The sequence below is a fragment of the Gopherus flavomarginatus genome, chromosome 2 (genome assembly GCF_025201925.1).
Source record: "Gopherus flavomarginatus isolate rGopFla2 chromosome 2, rGopFla2.mat.asm, whole genome shotgun sequence".
In the NCBI taxonomy this organism is placed as follows: Eukaryota; Metazoa; Chordata; order Testudines; family Testudinidae; genus Gopherus; species Gopherus flavomarginatus.
The window spans coordinates 277,534,040-277,555,705 of NC_066618.1; the positions used below are offsets into that span (position 1 = coordinate 277,534,040).

Below are 21,666 nucleotides of genomic sequence, written 5' to 3' on the forward strand. Positions count from 1 at the left end.
CTACCTCATGGCTATTTCATCCCTCTGACATTTATATGAAAGCACAGCTTATCTGTTCATTATTTTTCTGACTTGTAAGCAAAAAGACGGTAAATTTGTGGGGCATGTACATCTTTAGGGGCTGATTCTGCTTTCAGTGATGTCAGTGGCAAAGTTTCAATTGATTTTTTTGTTTTTAAAGGGAGCAATATTGAGCCATTGAAATGCCATCAGAATGGATATCATTTTAAAATAGAGTACAAGGGGTCTGATCCTTTAGTCCAAATCAGGCAAAACTTTATTTGAAGCCAACTGGGCCCAGAAAAATGACGAGTCATGCGAAAACAAACATAACTCCATGTCCTCCAAGAAATAGGAATACTTGCTTTCATATGGAGAGGCCGAGCAGTAATTTCATTATTTGGCAAAGATTTTGACTAATGTTGTGTGGCAGTGATTTACCTGGCAATGCATAAAAAGGCTTTTCATTATTTTACAGTGGACACTTAAGAGAAATACTAGTTACTTTTAAGTGCAAAGAATCCATCTACGTTCAAAAGGCCTTTTGAAGTGAGCAGCTCCTGCTGATTCATCCTATTACAGTGAAATTGACTTTCATTTCTTTCTCTGGGATTGCAGGGAGGGAACTATTAGATATTGGCATGATCTTCACATTCTTCCTTTATATACATACTGTATTTTCCAAGGATCAGAAGGTCTCATAAAAGAATGAGTATGTTTCCCTAACAGATCAGATCAGTTTTATTTTCTGTGATACACAATGTGGATGGTAGTACTTTTCTGATGTCTTTTGTATAGATGCTCTATTCTTGCTAATATTAGTGATATTTCTATACAGGGTTTACAATTACAAGAACGTTCTAGTTAAAGTTCATTATTCACAAATATTTTAATAAAAGTCCCCTCCATCTCCTTAAGTGTGTGCCTGGGAAGCCTGTTCTAAACTAGACTGAACATATTCTCTCTGAAACCACCATATAATTAGTTAAATGACCAGGGTACATAGACAAGATACATAGTTTATTTTTTCTATGTAAGGCATTATTTACGAATTTGAATGGTGAGAGGAAACCAAATCCTCTTTCCCCAGCTACTTGTTTTGATGAAGTGTTCAAATGCAGTGATTTGTCCACTCTCACTACACTACTGCTACCACCAGACAGACACACTTCGGAAACTGTGTTGGGAAAACTAAGTGAATTTAGTACTTAAGGAATGTGCTGGAAAGATACCTCATAGACACGGCAGGTTTCCCCACACAGTTGCATACCTGCTTTGATGACCCCCAGCTAGTAGAGCTGCCTTTCCCTTTTTGTCCTTGGTGATGAGAGAGACTGCCAACAAAGGTGCGTATTAGGATGTGGTTATTTGTCCATAGGAACTGGACTGAGATACTTCAGAGGCCACCAAACACACTGCTGACATCATTAATGGTGCATTTTCTTTCCAATTTAAAAATCATGCCTAAAGAACCTTGGCCTCACTTTTAAACCAGCTGAAGAAGTGTTTTTCCATATATTTATGTTTTAGTAATTATTTATGAATTAAGTGTAATGTTCCCTGAGACCAGAAATGGTGTAAATAGAGCATTCTCAAAAGTCTATTGTACAAATTAAGCTCGCCTCACAAAAATCGAATAAATGACTTTTATTAAATATATTCTTTTCCTCTAAAATATAAACTATACTCTTATAAATGTGGAGTAGGCCCATATTTTGTCAATCCCATCCAAATATGAATCACTCCAAAATCTGTAAATGATGAAGAAATAACATTTGTAATTACCATAATTTTTAATTTGTCTATAAATATATAATATGAACTTCCTTTGCAAACTATTTAGTTATTCACTTATACTTCATATAGAACTGAGCACCTTAGATTACATACTGTGTAATTTAATTATTGATACTAATATGAATTCTGATTATTTACATTAAACATACATGTTTATATAACATTCCAGTGACTTTAAGTGTTAAAAGAATAAGGACATAGTGCAGTATAAGTTACATATGTATTGTCCACAGTACACAAGCTGCAGCTTGAATCTCTGAACTTTCTATAGGAACAGGGGTCCAAATGCATAAACATTTTGTACTTGGACAAAAAACGCTTTGCATTGTGTGATCCAGAAGGTTTCAGGGGAGATGCCTCCTCCGTTAAATTCACAAACCTTGGCATTTACTTTTTGATACATTTTGCATAGGCTTTTACTGAAATAGATTCTATGATCAAAGGCCCAACCCTATACTTGCCTCCCTGAAAGAGGTAACCCTAAAATCATGCATACCTAAACCAGAAGAGATCAAAGATCTGCCACAGATAACTGCATGAATGGAAAATACTGGCAAATTATTTAACATTTATTTTTGGGGGGTATAAAATAAGTTTTAATTCCTTATTGTAAGTGCCATTAAGGTAGAAATGAAAGTTACTAGATAGGCAAATCACTTTCAGGATTTCTGTGAAGATAACTATATTTATGTACTGTTCGAAAATTACCCTCTTTCTTGGGTATAACGTTTTGCAAGTACAGTACAGTGTTTGTGAATTCAGACCAGCATCTCTTTAAAATTTTTACATTAGTATTTTTCTATTACTAATTAACATATGTATGAAAACCACCATAAATCAAAGCTTTATGTATGTGGAAACAGATTTGACTTATTTACTGTGCTCGAGACCTCAACTGAAAAACAATTACAATGGAATCACTGTTTTATTATTTAGTATGTGTGATTTTGTTTTCTTTGCCAGTTGAGTGACATCTAAATTAAAACTTACTTTACCTGTAAAGTTTAAAAAGGAATACAAATCATTGCAATGCTACAGCTGAACTTCTGCAAGCAATCACATTCATGACTTCTGCTTCTTTCTAAAAGTCTGGCTTTCAAAATGTGGCTTTAGTGTCAACACATTATGAATATCTATTTCAAAGAGTTAGTTCTGTTTGCAGCTTAAAGGTGGTATAAATTCTTCTTGATCAACAGTTTTTCAGTTCACTCCTCCTAAATTCTCAGGCCACTTTTTGAATCTCAAATGCATTTTTAAATGAATTATTACAGAGCTATACATGTTTCTTAATGAAATCTATTTCAATTTAACTGATTTAGCAGCAGGACATACTACTAGGTCACAATGTTAAGTGAGGCACTGTAACTTGTCTTGTGGGTAAAATTTGCAAAAGCAACTAAGTGCCCCTGACCTTCAGTGGCACTTAGGCTCTTAAAGTTAGGTTAATTCTTTTTAAAAGTCTACCCTGTGTGCTCATAAGTGAAGGACACTTGAACAGGCCCCTTTGTGCTCTCTTGTTAAATAGCCTGTTAACCACAAAAGTCCTATAATTACTGCTGCTTTGGTGCCCCCTACAGGAATGTGCACATATGCTCCTTACCTATGGACCATTTGAAAATGCCCCTCAATGCTCTGATTTGGGTGCTGGGCTGTTCACTAAGGACTTCCTTGCTGCTTTAGAGCAGAGGTTCTCAACTGGGGGTACACCAAAATAAACCAGAGAGCAGGGCTGGCATCAGAGTCATTGGAGCCCAGAGCAGAAAGCTGAAGCCTGAAGAACTTCGCTTCATGGGACCCCTTGTGGCATGGGGCGCCAGGCAGTTGCCCTGCTTGCTACCCCCTAATGCTGGCCCGGGCTTTTAATCTACTGGATATGAGAAAAACAGTTTTGGGGGCACGGGTGGGCTGGAGAGTTGTTATAGCATGTTGGGGGGACGTGTCAGACAGAAAAGGGTTGAGAACCCCTGCTTTTGAGCACCCTAGTGGAGTACATGCACACACAAAACGTACCCGCCGGGGTATTAAAGCAGCTGCCTCTCATGGCTCCTTCTTATGGAACAGCAAGTCATTTGAACAGCACATGAACTGGGAGGAAAGTAATATTTTACTGATTTTTTTTTTAAATCTTCATAAAGCCGCCACTTCATATAGTATTAAAAAAGAGAAAAAATCAAGCCTTATTCTGAATCACAACTGACAAGTGCCCAGTCTTGCATCCGCTTAGCCCTTACTTACTCTAGATAAACAAATACTTTGAAATAGGCACAATTTATGATTTCAAAATGTCTACACATACAGTACTATACTCATTTCCACTGTACAGTATGTGGTTTTAAATTACCATTGTAATATTCCATTTTTGCCATTATTTACAATGAGCTATGTTATTGTCTCCTGCAACTGACAGTGATTTAAAGGACTATTCTGAGTCTGAAATCTGTTGGTCTTTTTCTGTGTGTGCCTCCTTTGTAGCTGACAAAATGAAGGCTGGCCCTTGGAGAATCACCAGAGCTGAAGTCCCTGCATTGAACTCCAATCTTTTGTAGATTGCTAGCAGCTACAGGTTTCTTCTATTGATTGTACTTCAGATTAGCATGGCAGCTGCATTTTTCTTTTAGGAAACAGATGTAACTTACGCCACCAAACCAAGTCTTGTAATCTTAGCTGAAAGGAATGAATGAATGATGAACACAATTGGCTTTGGACAAGAATGAAGGTCCAGTTGCTGAAATTAGAAAAGATACGGAGTTAGTGGTTGTTCAGGTCACAAAGCACTGATAGAACTAGCAGTCATTTGCAGATTATTTACTTGATTGCTTTAAAAATATTAGCGGGTAATAAATCAGATAAAAGAAACAGCACTTTATCATATCCATCACACTGCATCTTATTTTTCTACAGCTTGTCTTGTTACAAGTACTTGGGTCATTAAAAGTAATCAGTGACCCTGGCACTGTGCAAAAAATCCTAGAGCTGCAGAGTTTGCTTTCTAATCGGTTTAGAAACTGAACACTATAGGTTCCTGGCTTAGCTGATGTGAGCATGCCCAACTTAAGATAAGACATGCCTGAACAGGTAATTGCTGAAACTACTCACTATTATGAATACATCTATAGTAAATAATGGAAGCAAAAAATAATTAAACTAACTATTGTGGATATGTTTAGAATAAATAAGGTATACAGAAAAATCCTGAACTGATAAGCTTGCTTTAGAGAGAACAGACGGGTGAGGTGGTATCTTTTACTGGACCAACTCCTGTTGGTGAGAGAGAGAAGTTTTCCAGCTTACACAGAGTTCTTCAGGTTCTGGGAAACACCCGAAGAAGAGATCTGTGTAAGTTTGAAATCTTTTCTCTCTCACCAACAGGAGTTGGTCCAATAAAAGGTATTACCTCCCCCACCTTGTCTCTCTAATATCCTGGGCCCAACACTGCATACGAGCTTGCCTTACACAATCTGCAAAGCAATTGGTCTTTACATGCAAGAAGTATAGATGTTAGGGGTTAGGAAAGATGTGCGATGTGGTTTGTGGTGTGCGACATGAATTGGAATTGTGGTTGCCACCAGTTGTTGGGCCAGGCCAGCACGGGCAAAGAGCTGTTACATGTCTAACACAATAATCTGAGTGACATGCTAGAGTCGAACTGCGTTTCTTGGATCCCAGAGAACTGGATGAAATGTCCTCCCAGAACTGGATGAGGGGTTCTGGATAAGCCGAGCAGAAAGCTCTCACAGAGAATCCCAATAGTTCTGCTTAAAGGATGGAAGTAGTTAACCCCTGAAGTTTTCCAACAGGTTCAAGTTCCAGCTGTTAAAGGGAGCCTCACCCAGGAATGGGGAAGGTTAGGGGGCATAGTTTGGATTGTGAAAGAGAGGCTGTATGCATGAGGTTTGCAGGCTGTAGCAATTCAAGCCGGCAGTCTGTGTTCACTGACTGAGAACAAGGAGAAGTTCTTGTGGCACCTTAGAGCCTAACCAATTTATTTGGGCGTAAGTTTTTGTGGGCTAAAACCCACTTCATCAGAACACTGTCTGAGACTGGTTAATGCATTGAACTGTGGCCTCCAGACTCAGTTTGAGGTAGCAGTTTGAAAGGACATACTTTAGCGAACTGAGTGAAATTGACTCCCCACGGCCCATCCAAAAATGCCTTTCAACGTTAAGAAGGCAAATAGCCTGAAATATTTTTTTTTGTCATTGCCTTAATTCTGCTTTCTTTTGTTCAATGTGTTCTGCTTTGCAAGTGCAAAAAATAAAACCTGTACACGTCTGAGTCTGACAGCAGAGTAACAGCAGAAACGGTGCAGTGTGTTTACAGGCTTTTCTGAGTGAAGTACCTGACTACATTTGCAGAACATTTCAACTGTCTCCCCCATGCTTCTGTCTGAACTTCTTGATGTAGGTCTGCACACAAAACCTATTCTGAGCAATAGAGCAATAAAAAATTCTGAACTGAGTTTAGAAGCCATAAGAATGGTGGGATCGAGTGAATAATTTAGCTCAGAGATTAGGATGTATCAGCATCTCAGTGACAATTAAACAAGAAGCTGCCTGTCGTAGACAAGCTGTCTTAAAAACGATTTCTAAATATTTAGTGTACAATTTGACTTCAGCTTTATACTAACATCACCATGCTCTAGGCAGCTGCCTTTTCAGGTCCACAAGTAGGTGGCTACAATGGATTTCACTATATATAGAATATAATTTCTAAATGTCACATGCATCTGTCACTTTCCATTAAGTGTCTGTTCTTACTTTTTTTGATGCTAATAGCAGAACTCTCAACTTCAATATGAGTAGGCTGGGTCTCTGAAATAGTTGTTCACTGTACATGTTGGCATTGTTATCCTAGCAGCTATAGATGGACCAGTCAGGATGCACCATCTTTTAACTAGCCAACGGGGTAAAGATGGCAACTGGCTGTTCTGGAGGGCCAGTGCCTCAACAACTGCTAGTCAAGCCAGTTTCTGGAAGGAAAATAGATTCTTCACTTCACCTCCTGCAACAGCAGATGGAATGTTTTGTATCCCATTGATCGTGCTATGGCAACTAGGGCTGTTCTATTTTTTATGTTACACCTCATTCTACATAGAATAAACGTGTAAACTCATGAACAGCACAGAACAAGGTGTCATCACTATGTAGTAGGCAATAGCAGGACAGTCAATTCATCTATTATAGAATCCTGCCATTAATATTGGCCTAGCTCCACACAAGGATTTAGGCACCTAACTGCCACTCTAGGTGCTGAAGTCCAAAATTTAGATCCTCAAAACCCCTCACTTAGCTGTTCCCTAACCCTGTAGGTGCCTAAACTCTCTAGGCACCTATATTTCCACCAATAAAGTGATTAATTCTAGAATATCAGGGTTGGAAGGGACCTCAGGAGGTCATCTAGTCCAATCCCCTGCTCAAAGCAGGACCAATCCCCAGACAGATTTTTACCCCAGTTCCCCAAATGGCCCCCTCAAGGATTGAATTCACAATCCTAGGTTTAACAGGCCAATGCTCAAACCACTGAGCTAACTCTCCCAAGCCCCTAAATATTTGCCGTTGGGCATGTAAACACTCACCTCAGTCCTGATGCCCAGGCACCTAGCGCATGCCTATGCCTCATCAGGAGCCTCAAATGAGGTCTTCCCCTAACTAACTCACTGTGGGATGTGCTCCGGTAGGCATGCTCAGAGGCTAACTAACTTATCAGCCCCCACACAAAGCAATGGTGGTGTGGATACTGCTGTCTATATGAAACCTTTAGCCCAGTGGTTAGGCTGCTCCCCCAGGAGTCCTGGGCTCATTTGTTCCCTCTATCTGATTTGGAGCAAGAATGTGAACTTGGCTCTCCCAGCTCTCAGCAGAGTGCCCTAACCACGGGGCTATGGGATATTTGGGGTAGGACTGTCTCAGTCTCTCCTGCTGAAACTGTCCCAATTTGTATATGGAACAGGGATTGGAACTTGGGTCTGCCGCATCCTGGGGATTGTTCTAACAACTGGGCTTCTGGCAGGGGTGGGGTCTCTTGTGAGAAAGAGATGACCTGGCTTAGGTTCCCAATGTCAGGAGAGCATTCATGGCTGTGAACCCTGAATGAAGAACCATGAACCCTGCCTAAGTCCCTTTAAGGGGTGCGGCTTAGGCCCCACCCCCTCTTCAGTATTTTCTGGTGGCTTGCTGAGGTGATTCCCTGCTCAGCCTGCTGGCTTTTGTGAATCCCATTCCTAGGCACCTAACTCTCCACATGCCTTACATACAGAGCCTGGGTACCTAATTCAGGGTTGTGGATTCCATAGGTGGAAGGGTATCTAAGGGTTAGGTGCCACAGCGCTGAGATGAAGTCCCTTTTGTGGATCTAGCCCACAGTCTCTATCGTTGAAATGAGCCTATGTTTGTTCTGCACTTGAAGCTGATATGGTTCTTTGCTTCTGATGTTAGGATTTCATAAAGCCAGGAATATGGCACTATATTTTAAATGGCCATTTATTTCCACTCTTTGTTCTACATTCAAGTACAGGGAACAGTGTGTTTCTACAGAAAATGACTTTCTAAGCCATTCTCTCCCACTGGTGCAGATTGATGGCATTAAAGTGCAACATTATGGCCTCATCCTGTTAGGTGCTGACCACCTTCAACTTACAGTAACTTAACTGGGAGTAGCAAGCACTTAGCATTTTGCAGGACTGGACACATAGGACAGAATTTTCAAAAGAACCTAGCACCCACAATTGTGGCAGATCTTCAGAAGTGCTTAAAGCCTATTTGTGTAACAAAATAAGTGGCCAGGTTTTCAAAAGTGCACAACAGATTAGTGGCTGAGTCCTTCTGAAAATCTGGCCCTAAGTGTCACTGTGGGTGCTGAGCATGTTTGAAAATCAGTCCCTTAGTTAACAAGTGTTTACAGGTTGATGCATACAAATGCAAAAACCCTGGAGTGTCTGACCACCAAGGAACTCAATTTGGCCCTAAATACAGGAAATCATTCTTCCCTCCTTGCATGGTTTTACCATTTTGTCCACATCCCTTTCTTATTTTATTGACTCTTTCTAAGGACAGATCATACTCGTGTAATCGTGATAAAAGGCCTTGCCAATTTCCTTATAAATTTTAATAGATATCAGTCATTATTATTTTAGGAGTTCAACAGTGCATGGAACAATTTACGTTTTGATTACCAGAAATCATGGCATCCAAGAATTGTTTCTATGTGTATATTTAACCTATGTTAGCTAGGTTTCTAAGTGCCTGCCCCAAACCATTAACTCAAGGACAGTCAGCTCCATTGAGCACACTGTCATGCTAATCATGCAAAGAATAATTGCTTGTAATAGTTGCATGCACAAATGGTAACCTGCATTCCCATAGCTAAATGCAGTACTTACAAATTCTCCATCTTTGCCTCCGAAGTCTAAATAAAGCATCCTAATGCCATCATCTGAAGACATTTTTAGCTTTTCATAGGGACACTGTGCAATTGTTTTGGACAAGGCACCATCTTGTGGTTCAACTGTGAGAGAGAATCCATGTTCATAATGGATGGTCAAACGGCACTCCTGGTTTTTGTAGGTGCAAGCTAAACACGAAAAACAAAATTTAGATTATGAGACCTCTGCCCTTAAAAAGCTTGTATTTGTAAAATACCATTCACCTCTATGGCGACTTATTATCCACTCTACTTACAACATTAACAAAGAAAATACCTTTTAAAGGAAACAGAGTCACCCTGTCTACTTCCACATTTTGACCTGCTTTAAACCTCTTCCAAATTCTATTTAAAATAAAAAGAAACCAGCATTCTTTTATAGACAGAAACTCAAGCCACTTTTCTGAAACAAACAGAGTTAAAGTAGTGTGGGTATGAGATTGGTGACTGGAGATGAGTAGCTAAAGAACTAGGCAGTGTGGATTTGAATGTCGGGTGAGAAAAGATTTCTTTATGTGGCTTTATTCTGTATTTCAGCGTCACTATTCCTTAGCCATATTCACTGGCTTTCACTGAGTTTCCTTGAACATATCTAGTGGGGTGTGTGTTATGCATAATAGACACACACAAATATTGTGTATCAGCTCCCATGGAAATTCTAGTAGGTTTCACTAGAGTCCTTTCACAGGATTCTCTTGGTTTCTGCTGGTCTGTGATTTCTACAAGAGGGTGAATTGCACTTGCTCTGTTCCAAATTTTGATTGAAAGTGAACTGGTTCCAGCTGGCAAACAGAATTTCCATCAGGCATATGTAAATCCCTTCCTCATCCTTTGCTCTTGCTCAGGGATAGAGAGCAGGTGAAACTAGTTGTTCCTTCTGTGCTGTTTACTGCTGTTCCTGTGCTCAGCAGGGCAAGTTACCTCCACAATGCAACTCATTGACTGCTTACAGGTATACTACTTACCTGAATGATTGATTCCTTGCTCAAGAGGAGTGGACATCTGCATAGTGCAGTCTGTATCTTCATATGCCTGAAGTTCTACTGGAAATAAGCCCCTCATGGACCTGAAGGATACTATGCCTTCCCCTGACCTCCAATGCGAGATCAGTTTCTCCATACTCTGTCCCTAACTATTCAATGATATCTACATGTTCTTGTTTGAAGCTTTCTCTGCAATCCTCTCTGTAAGTGCTTCAGATGTTTGTTTTATGTAGTGCAGACAGAACCCCAAATTGTGTCTGGGCTTGGTGGGAAGGGGTGGTGTGGACATGGTTTGGGTGCTGGTGGTCCCCCCACTTTTAGGCAGCTCTTGCTACTCCTGGTCTGAGTAACTAGTTTGGTTCATCCTCCTTTCTCCCAAGAGGCTCCCTCTCTGCACAAGGACACTTCCGAATGCATTGCCCCCTGAGCAGCTGATCTGGCTTTGTGGGCACCTCCTCAGGACACTACTTACAGAGTCACAGTGGATCAACTGACATGAATGTCCTTGTCAGGACAGAGCTAGGCAGATAAGTGTTGAGTGTGGATGGAAGAAAGCCAGCTGAGTGGATGATGTAAACTGAGCGGTGTTACTTGTAAGCAGTTAAGATAACTGCCTGTCATTGACCACAAAATCCGAGCTGGGTGGACATTCCCTAAAATTAGAACGGTTGTTTACACCACTTAGCATTAAAAAAGGGTTATTTTTAAAGGCTGGCCTGAAAAGCTGTGGAAAAGGACTATGAAAGGCAGCACTCTGAGAACGGACTGATACCTGTGAAACTTCACATTTGATATAGACCTACAGTAAAATAATCAAATCTTGTTCTACCCCTCCAGCCTGTGAAAGACTACTGAAATTCTTTCTGCTTTACAACACCCAAACAGGATTCAAATATATAGAGTTACATTAATTTGTTGGGTGTTGTAGGGAGTAAACAAAAAAAAGTAATTCCCCTGGACCTAATTCGTCTCACCCTTCATATTTGTGTGCATCTCTGAATGCCAAGATACAAAAGAAAATCTCATTAACCTTAAGATTCAGGTAGCACCCCTGCTACCAAAACAGACATTCAAAGAGCCACCCTCTCTTTTCAAGCACAAAATGAGCATCAAAAGTTAAAAGCTGCAAAGGGAATCACTGAAGAATTTCAACAAAGATGAAGACTCTCTCGAGTACTAATTAGTTTTCTGGTAATTGGAAAAAAAACCCTGATAATTGTAACCAGCATCTATTGCAGCAGGAATTCTGCAGCATGGCTGCCTTAACCTTTACGTTAGCTCGGGGACTGAGACTTAGACCTTCAAGTAGAATTGATGGAGTACCCAATTTTACCAGCATTGGTGAAAGGAAAGAGTAGGTGGCAAAGAGATCACAAAACAAGGATTTTACAGGTTTGGGGGATGGGTCTTGAACAGCGAGAACTGCACCCCTTTGAACAAGTAAGAAGGCAAACCAACAAATAGGAGCGGCAGGGTGAAGGGGGCTCTGCCAGGCATTTGAGATCAGAAGGCCAAAATATGGGCTTGTCCACATGGGGAAGTTAATCTGAAATAAGGTGAGGGGTGAATTTGAAGCCCTATTGCTATTCTGGAATAACTCCACTTGTGGACACACTTATTCCAGAATGAGAGCATCCAGACAGGGAGATAATCCAGAATAGCTATGCCATTTTCCCCATGTAGACAAGCCCTAAGAAGAGAGACTGTCATGCTCAGTCACTCAATCTTGACTGCATCTTAGAAGGAAGGTAGATTGTCTGAAAGGGGGAAGTGATTTGCACCTGTTGTTATTAGACTGGCCTCCATTTTTTATTTTAAAAGACGCAGGTCAAGGTGGATAAATGGCCTATACCTATTTGTGAATTTTGGACAGTTATGGTTCTGACCTTACCCACTCTTCTCTACAGACAGGTTCCCCAGCCAGATCACCAGTAACCTTTACTCCCTCCCCTCGATGTCTCCTCTTACTCCAGGAGGATGTTCTTTCCAGGGGTCACAGAGCTGAGGCCTTTGAAATAGACGCATAGCAGCAGCAGCAGGAGGCCCTTTCTCATCATGACAATCACTTCCCAAAGGCATGAGGTCCCCATCTTTGACTCTAGCACTTCAGGCATTATTGGCTGCTAGACTCGTATCAGAATGAGGATGAAAAGAGCAAAATGGAAGTCAGAATGACACGATAGGAGGCCTGAAAACACACAATTTGCCACAGTTCCTATAGAAGTTAAGAGCTGGCTGCGAAAGCAGCAATGAACTTTTCACAGAAACATTTTGTCTGCATTCTGAGTTTCAATCAGCTCCAGTGGAAATAACTTGGAGAGACCAATAAACTTCTCCAAGCATTGATCCTGGACTAATGATCACAGATCCAGCGTTTTGATTTTCGCACTGAGAAACACGCCTAAGGACAAATGCCAACGTGACTCAACATAAAGAAGAAGAACTTCCAAGTGTTACTCACAGGTTGTGATTTCCGTGATGAGCTCAGCTGAATTGTGACAGCCCTGCACTATGTTCCTTGTCCACAGCGAGAGGTCTCTGCTAGTCTCTGTCCTGAAGAGATGGGTTTCAATCCCTTGCCTTGTACCGGTGCGCGTTGCAAAAGATAAATCCACCCCAGATTGTGGGGATCCCTTACCTGGACCTGAATGGACCAACCTGAAATTGGATTTAAAAACAAAATAAAAGGTTTGCATTGCTCGATGCTGCTCAGACTGCTCGGAGTTTTACGTTTCACAGCTGTACGTAGTGGAGTGAATTTAGTGCTGCTGAAAGGTTCGAGAGTAACAGCCTTGCAGACTGAAGGCTTTTTCCATTTATCCACACAACAGCTACAGAATGGGCAGAAGTAGGGCAAGAGGCCTTAACACTGACCTGCATATGGGAGAGAGTGTGAGTCAGTTTCCAAGCCCACTCAGAGCTTGACGTCCCTGTTGAGGCTGAGAACAAGAGTGGCAAATAGTGCTAGTTGTGGGAGGTGGCTTTTGTGATGTGGACACGTCCTCCAGGAACTGGACACAATACAACCAAGCAGTCCCAAAATCTTGGTCTGGGGTTGTATATGACCCTAGTTCTCTCTCATTTGGGCTAGAAATGATACTTGCTGAACCTGATTTTCAAAACATTGAAAGCACCGGGCAGCGAGCACCAAATCTGCCTCACAATTAAAGCAACTGCACATACAAAGGAGCAACAGGATGTCTAAACGGGTGACAGGGTGTCTAAATATTCATCTGGGTGTACAAAACATTCAGTTTGCATCAGGGATTATGGCAATTGTGTGTAAAAATTAGCTACACAATTATGCACCTGACTCTGGCTTTAATGCTTAAGCCCTAAACTGTATGCTTTGCTTCAGAGATATGAGCACTAATTCAGATAACATTATATAGAGAGAAACCTCTTCCTTCCAGGGGCAAAATGTATCTCTGATAAAACCTAAATATCTGCAGCCTACCTTTACAATAAGATGTTAGATAACAAGGTAACAGGCTCCTATAAAATATCTAAGGGCAGACACCAACTACCATTTTGTATATATATTTTCCTTAAACAACTAAAGCGCAGATAATTTCCAATGCACCAGCTAACTGTAACCTTGAATTTTTCTCTTAAATTTTATGGAACATGAAGAAAAATTGAATCTACTTTTACTCCAGTACGACCAGCTGATTTTCAGAGTGGCAAAGAAAGGTTTGTTCACCTAGCCCGAAAGCTAAATTTCAGAAAGTCATTTTAAGAGAAAATTTACATCCCAATATCTCTTTTCTCCTTGAGATTATCCATATTTTAAGGGGAGTGCAGGAAGTTAGAGAAGTAATTCAAGGACATTGCAATAATTCAATTGTAATGATGAATGCAGAGAAACATTTCACCATTTAAAGGTTAAATGCTAAATCTCGGAGAGATTGAGAAAGTGAAACCACAAGAAAACAGGACTATAAATGTGCCTTTTTTAAAATCTCACCATATGTAAATGATCAATGCTATACACAGAGACAATATATAACAAAAGGCCACTGTTCCAATACTTGCAATGTAAGATAATCCCTAAATTTAAATATTAATTCCCAACAAACAATTTCTTCTGCACACCTTTAAAGAAAGATTCCTTGTGCCTGACATCACAGAACGATACTCTTTAATGAAGAAAGTGTACTATAAAATAAAAAGGAAGTAAAGCAACAGGAGTTTGGCATCAGATGCCTCCATTCTGAACCACTGCCCCTTGGAGAGTGCTGTACACAAAAGCTCATCTGAATAGATAAAATCACAAAGCAAAGACATTATGCCTAGAGCAGAGAGATTTTTGAAAGACATAATGGGCCAGATCCTCAGCTGGTATAAATAATGGAGATAGGCCAATTAATACTTTCTTTGCTGCTGGGATATAAAGTTTTCTAGGTTTGTCTATCTTTGACTTGACGGAAACTTTCCATGCATTCGTAGCTTCTGATCAATTTCCTTGATTTAAAAAAGACAAGACAAACCATGAGAAATTAAAACAGGGCCAGGTTACTGTGTGCAGATCTGCCTCTGACCATGTGGCTGGGAAAATGTGCCTCTTCCACAGAACTGTATGTCATCACAGTACCCCACTTTCATCCTGCAAGGCAGGCATGGCTTGACACATTAACTTCCACAGCCCCTTCTGAGCTCTGGCATCCTCCCATCTTTTGCGGGGGATCCTGAGGACAGCTGATAGCACACCTCCCTTGCAGCCATGCGACTTTATGGAGGAAGAGGCAGACTCAGAGCTTGAGTGGAGGCCTCCTGAGTCCCCTGTTTGTTCTGCAGGGCTCTCTTCCCCACTCCCAGTGGGACAATACGGTGAAAACTCTGCAAGGGCCATCTGGCCCTTGACTATCAGCGCGGAGGACTGGGAGTCAGTACTCCTGGGTATATTCCTGGCTCTGCTTCTAACTTCCTTGGGCAAATGACAGACAAGATGGGTGAGGTAATATCTTTTGTGGGATATTTTGTTGGTGACAGAGACAAGCTTACACAGAGCTCTTCACAACAACACTGGATACAGCATGCCTGGGCCTCAGTCCCCCAATCCACACAATGGGTATAATAATCACTTTCACACTGCCCCGATCACAAGCCATTTTTAGAAAGAGGGTTTGAGAGCCATAGATAAAGGGTGTTTTACAGTATCAAACTGTTGTTATAAAACAGTAAGTCACAGAGCACAGACTTAACATTATTTCCCAGGAGAAATTGTACACTAGGAAACTATTTCAAAGTTCTCTGTCACATCCTTTCTGCTGTGGACAGAGTTCCTTAACTGCTCTAATAAGTACTTCCCAGCACTTGTCACACACTGTGCCATTCAATTTGGAAACCACATACTCCGAGATAGTAAGTGCCTAAAACTAGTTCACTTCTACAGGAAAATGGCATCATATGTTACTGATAACATCAATAATACAACAGGACTAACATTACTGGTGCTACAGTATGTTGACGACACGAGCAGCATGTTGGTCCTATATAGTACCATAACACCACATCCAGTATTAACCATATTTATTCCCTACTTTCTCATCCACACCACTATCTTCTTACTTACTCTGAAACTAGAATTTCAGCATCAATTGTACATCCACTTAGAGATCAGAATTTGCAAAGTCCTGCAGTGAGACATGAACTAGAGAGGTATTCAGCAGGGAGTTAATATTATGGGATATCATTACTTAGGTCTTTAAGTCTGACACAAAGGACTCCCTAGTCTCATTTTGGCCAATACTATTGCTGTTTATATGAAATATTGGAAACATCAGGCTACTGAAAAACCTGACAGCCATTAAAGAAAGCCAACTAAGCCAGTTCTTTTTGCTAAACCAAAGAGCATGTTATTTAGCTGCTCAGACTGGCTGATTGACACAAAAATCAGTTCTTCGCTTGAGGAGATATGCAAAACCACTTCGAGAGCTTGCCAACAGGCCTAATCACATTACAGAACCTCAGAATATTTACTAGCATGCATCTTTCGCTATTCATATTAAAAAGAGGTCACCTGAAGGTTATTCAATGGCGGACTGTACAAAGAACTCCAGAGATAGACTGGTCATTAGTATAACCTTCAACTTTCAGCCAGTGCAGTCACCGGAAGGACAGACTTTCCAAGGTATGAGATCCACACAGTGGTTCTCAACCAAGGGTCCAAGGCCCCCCCTGGGGAGCCACAAGCTGGTTTCAAGGGGTCCGCCAAGCAGGGCAGCATTAGACTTGCTGGGGCCCAGGGCAGCCAAAGCCCCACTGCATGGGAGTCGAAGCCTAAGCAATATAGCTTTGAGGGGGGAGTCCTGTGGTGTGGGGCCTGGGCAACCGCCCTGCTTGCTACCCCTTAATGCCAGCCTTGGCTTTAATATTCAGAAAAACAGTTATTGTTGCTCAGGTGGGCTGTGGCGTTTTTATAGCAAGTGGGGGGGTGTCTCAGAAAGAAAAAGGTTGAGAACCCCTGAGCTACGGTATATGTCTAAGAAGCTCTGACAGCTTCTAGCAAAAATAACATGCATCTGATGAAGTGGATTTTAGCCCACGAAAGCTTATGCCCAAATAAATTTGTTAGTCTCTAAGGTGCCACAAGGACTCTTCCTTATTTTTGCTGATACGGACTAACACGGCTACCACTCTGAAACCTGAGAGCTTCTAGAGCTTTTTCACCAGAACTCAAAGCAGCCACTAGAGGACATAAGAATGTTGGTAATTGTAAACCAGTCTACTCAGGATTAAGTTGATATGGGGTGTATTAGGAATAGACAGATCTGTAAAATGCCCCTCCTTATATTTCGTAGAGAGCTGTAAACACGGATTAGTTTTTCAGTTTATCTGATTGCTCCCTCTTTTTATTCTGTCTACCGTCTCCATTTTTCAGTGCTTTACGTATACACAATATCATGAGATGAGGAGTACAAACCAAGGGGTTGGTGATACGTGGGACTCTGTGGTCTGCTTTTTACTTTAATGATCTGAAAAGAATTTCAGGCATTTGTTGCAGCACAGAAAAATCTTCACAAATGACAGTGAAATTCTCATTGACACCCTAGGGAGAATTTTCAAAGCAGGTATTCAACTGCTCAGGTTAGATTTATGTCAGTAGGCATTGATGTAAGTTCTTCATCCAGTGCAGTCATCAAGCAGCTCAGCTGAGCAGAAAGCTCTGAAAACATTACTCCTTTTCTACACAGGATACTCCCCAGTCTGAGTTCCCCCAATGAGACCTGCTCTTGGACAACTATGCCATTTGGAAATCTGTCCCTCTCGGCTCAGTTACTCATCCTAGCTTTGTCCCTCATCATCACTGGAAGACTCAAGATAAGACAGTACAAATTTTCAGACCCTCCTAAAGGGAGAAAGCAATACAAGTTTGAAAGTGGTCTCCACATTTTGGGTTGGCTGAATGTTTTTCTAGTCATGTTGCAGAAATAGTGTTTGTGGAACTGGGGAATACTTACAACAGGTTGGTGCTCAGATAACAGTGAGGGGACCGTTAGAAATGCCTAGATAAATTAAACATAACACACAGTAATTGTGATTATCAAATATCTAAGCTTTGCTTTGACATTAATTAACAACAAAAGCTATTTGTTGATTTGTGGTCCAAAGCATCAAGAATGATTCCAGACACAAAGGCATTAACTATTAACTGAGTTAACACTATTTAGGTCACAGGATGTAGCTTTGCATTAGCTTTTTGGCATCAAATGTGTAGATGGTCAATATTAAATCAGAATTAGGGACTTAGCTCTTTTTTCATGTCTACTGTGATATATGATGCAGTTTTATTGTAGGGTTGTTAGTTTTTTCTTGTTTTTTTTTTAACTTCTACAGCACTTTACACACATTTAACATTGATTTTTTTAAGCTGCACACACTCCTGTGATGTGAGTAAGTATTGTTATCCCTGTTGGACAAATGAGACACTGAAACACACACATTATGGCAAAAATGTCTCAGACTCAGCACCAAAATGCAAGAGCCCTAACTCCCAATCGCCTCTTGTAGTCCTAGAATACAGTGCCTCCCAGTGTATCGTTTAAACTTATCTCTATTATATATCAACCATATTCCACACAAAGCTGGAAGTACAGACTGATGTTGTTCTTTAGGTCTAATATGGATGCTAACATTTATATGTTGAAATATGGGAGGTGGGGAGGAATAAAAAAAAATCCACATAAACCTACTGGTGGCAAACTGACAAACAGGGACAGGTTGAAATTCTGCTACTACAGTGCAGTAGAAATACTGTACCTCTTACCCTACCTCCAACTTCCTCTGCTCATTGCCTAAGGTAGATTGACCAGGACTCTGTACAATAGTATCTGCTACTGAACTTTTTCAGTGCTCAGCAGCATTTCAAGTATGCTTTAGCTTAGCAAAAATGTTTTCCCAAGGACTCATAAAAAAGCTGAAAGATGGGAACAGCCAAGATGACAACATGCTGTCTGCAAACTTTCCAGGTGAAAAGTTATAACTTGCACCAGTCAATGCACAGAAGGATATTAGAGAATGTGCCAGTGGGCAAGTTAATCACTAACAAATGTCTGAAAGTAGCAGTCAACATCAATAGTAAACTGCATGCTTTAAAAAAAACAAACAAAAAAACCCCCTGCTCTGTATGGCAGATAATCAAATTAGGAGTCCCACTGGGCTTTGAACAAAATACAAAAATAACAGTATGTTTAAAAAAAGTCACCACAGCTAGCGGTAGACAGGATTAATTGGTTCAAACAGACATAGGGACGTCCAAACAGAACCCACTTACCCACAAACAGATCAGCAAAATGTGTGTTTCCAGGCATAATCTGCTCACATTCAGGGCTTCAGAAAGTGAAATCACATGGGCTCCGAAGGATTTTTTTTGCTCAGGTTCATTATGTGTCATTGCACAAGTGTCTAGGTGCATTGTGTCACTGATTTCCCCAGTCTTCATTTTCTTAAGCATCAGAAATAAAACACTACTGTAGGCAGGATACTGAAGATGAACTACTATGGTCTCATCAGGAATGTCAGGCCCTGCATTCCTCTTTAAATACCCATTTGCACCTCCTTACTACCAGTTTACATAGAGTTTATGTAGTAAAGGTTTCTCATAAGCCTAGAAGCTGCTGCTTCTGTACTGAGAATTCCCCATTATCCCTATGTCTACACCACCACGGTAAGTCGACCTAAGGGTATGGCTACACTTGAAATTTCAAAGCGCTGCCGCGGCAGTGCTTTGAAGTGTGAGTGTGGTCAGAGTGCCAGCGTTGGGAGAGAGCTCTCCCAGCGCTGCACGTAAACCACATCCCTTACGGGTGTAGCTTGCAGCACTGGGAGCCGCACTCCTAGCACTGTGGCACTGACTACACTGAGGCTTTACAGTGCTGTATCTTGCAGCACTCGGGGGTGTTTTTTCACACCCCTGAGCACGAAAGTTGCAGCGCTGTAAAGTGCCAGTGTAGCCAAGGCCTAAGTTACGCTACTCCAGCTACATGAATAATGTAGCTGGAATCAACAGAGCTTAGATCAACTTACTGTGGCGTCTACACCACACTGGGTTGACAGGAAATGCTCTCCGGTAGACTTACTTACTCCTCTCATTCCCGGTGGAGTACCAGAGTTGACCGAAGAGCACTCTGCCATCGATTCAGCAGGTCTTCACTAGACCCACTAATTTGAGCCCCGGTGCATCCATCGCAGCAGCGTGGATCCCACGGCAAGTGTGGACATAGCCTATGTCCCAGCATAGTCAGGAGTCACTTTCATTTGTCACTGGCAGACAGGCAATATTGTATCCATTGTAAACGAGGAGAGGGATAGAATTATAACACACACACACACACACACACACACACACACACACACACACACACACATTCTCTCTTTAAAAGACCTGAGCTAATGTTTTCCAAAGTGCCCAAGTGACTTAGGGCCCTAAATTCTATTTTCAACAGAGACTTAGTGCATGTCTACACATACAGCGGTGCAGCTGCAGTGCATCTGGTGAAGACGCTCTATGCCGACAGGACAGAGCTCTTCCATCAGCATAATGAAACCAGCACTGTGAGTGGTGGTAGCTATGTAGGCCGGAGAAGTTGTACACTCCAGCACTTACACTGGTGTAACTGATGTCGCTCAGGGGAGTGGTTTATCCACATCCTTGAGTGACATAAGTTATACCAACATGGGCTGTAGTGTAGATGTAGCCAGAGGCATCCAGGCTGCCTCTCCCATTAATATAAGTGGGATGTAGGTGCCTAAATACCTTGGAAGATCTGGGCCCTTAGAGTCTACGGGTTTGTCTACTTTGACAGCAGCAAGGTGGGGTGGGAATCTACCCCTCACTAGCCCTCTGTGGTCTCCATGCATCCTGCTAACATTCCTTAATGCAGTGGCTCTCAAACTTTTGTACTGGCAACCCCTTGGCTCCTTACAGTAGCCTGATCTAGTCCTCTTGGAAATGGCATTAGCTCAAAGTGTATTAATGAACTGCTAACATGTGTCAGTAGAGTGCACATAAACAGTGAACCACAGCAGACTAGGGCAGGATAGATTCACACCCCAACTTGCTGCAGTCTAAGGCCTGGTCTATACTGGGGGGGGAATCGATCTAAGATACCCAACTTCAGCTACGAGAATAGCGTAGCTGAAGTTGATGTATCTTAGATCGACTTACCTCCCGCCCTCATGGCGCAGGATCAACGGCCGCGGCTCCCCCATCGACTCCGTTTCTGCCTCTCACGCTGGTGGAGTTCCGGAGTCGACGGGGAGCACATTCAGGGATCGATTTATTGCGTCTAGATGAGATGCGATAAATCGATCTCCAATAGATCGATCGCTACCCGCCAATCCGGAGGGTAGTGTGGACGTACCCTAATAGTTCATGCTGACAAGCCCTAAGTCTCAGTGAAAATGTATGGAACCAAAGCTCCTATGGGCATACGTCAATATTAAAAATGGGACTTCGGTTCATTTGAAAATTTTACCCAGTCCAAGTTGTTTAAAAAAGGCTTAAAGCATTATTCCAAGTGCACTTACTGTCCAAGCATTTAGGGAAGGGGTTCTCAAACTGGGGGTTGGGACCCCTCAGAGGGTCACGATGTTATTACATGGAGGGGTCTTGAGATGCCAGCTTCCACCCCAAGTCCCGCTTTGCCTCCAGCATTTATAATGGTGTTAAATATATAAAAAAGCATTTTTAATTCATAAGGAGGGTCACACTCAGAGGCTTGCTGTGTGAAAGGGGTCACCAGTACAAAAGTTTGAGAACCACTGGTTTAGAGTCCAATCCAACTCCCCACTTAAATCAGTGGAAAGATTCCTGTCAACTTCACTAGGGGATGGATGTGGCCACTGAAGAACTTTCGTTAGTTTGTTTTGGGGCCAAAGAGGGTGCAAAAAAGGCCAACTTCTCCCTCAGAGCCTGAAGGTTAGAAGAAAAATAAGAGATGGGTGGGGAAGTACTAAAGACATA

General features: G+C 41.6%; 1 protein-coding gene across 1 annotated transcript in view; it reads right to left on the reverse strand.

Annotated features, from left to right (window-relative positions):
• Window positions 1-1,632: 1,632 nt before the first annotated feature.
• SNTB1 (syntrophin beta 1) overlaps window positions 1,633-21,666 on the reverse strand; it is a 179,395-nt gene continuing 159,361 nt past the window's right edge. The window contains exons 5-7 of the mRNA XM_050940966.1: window positions 12,661-12,857; window positions 9,176-9,366; window positions 1,633-4,522 (exon numbers count right to left, since the gene is read on the reverse strand). Coding sequence (XP_050796923.1) covers window positions 4,430-4,522; window positions 9,176-9,366; window positions 12,661-12,857 — 481 coding nt within the window. The 3' untranslated portion in view covers window positions 1,633-4,429. The remainder of the gene's footprint in view (window positions 4,523-9,175; window positions 9,367-12,660; window positions 12,858-21,666) is intronic.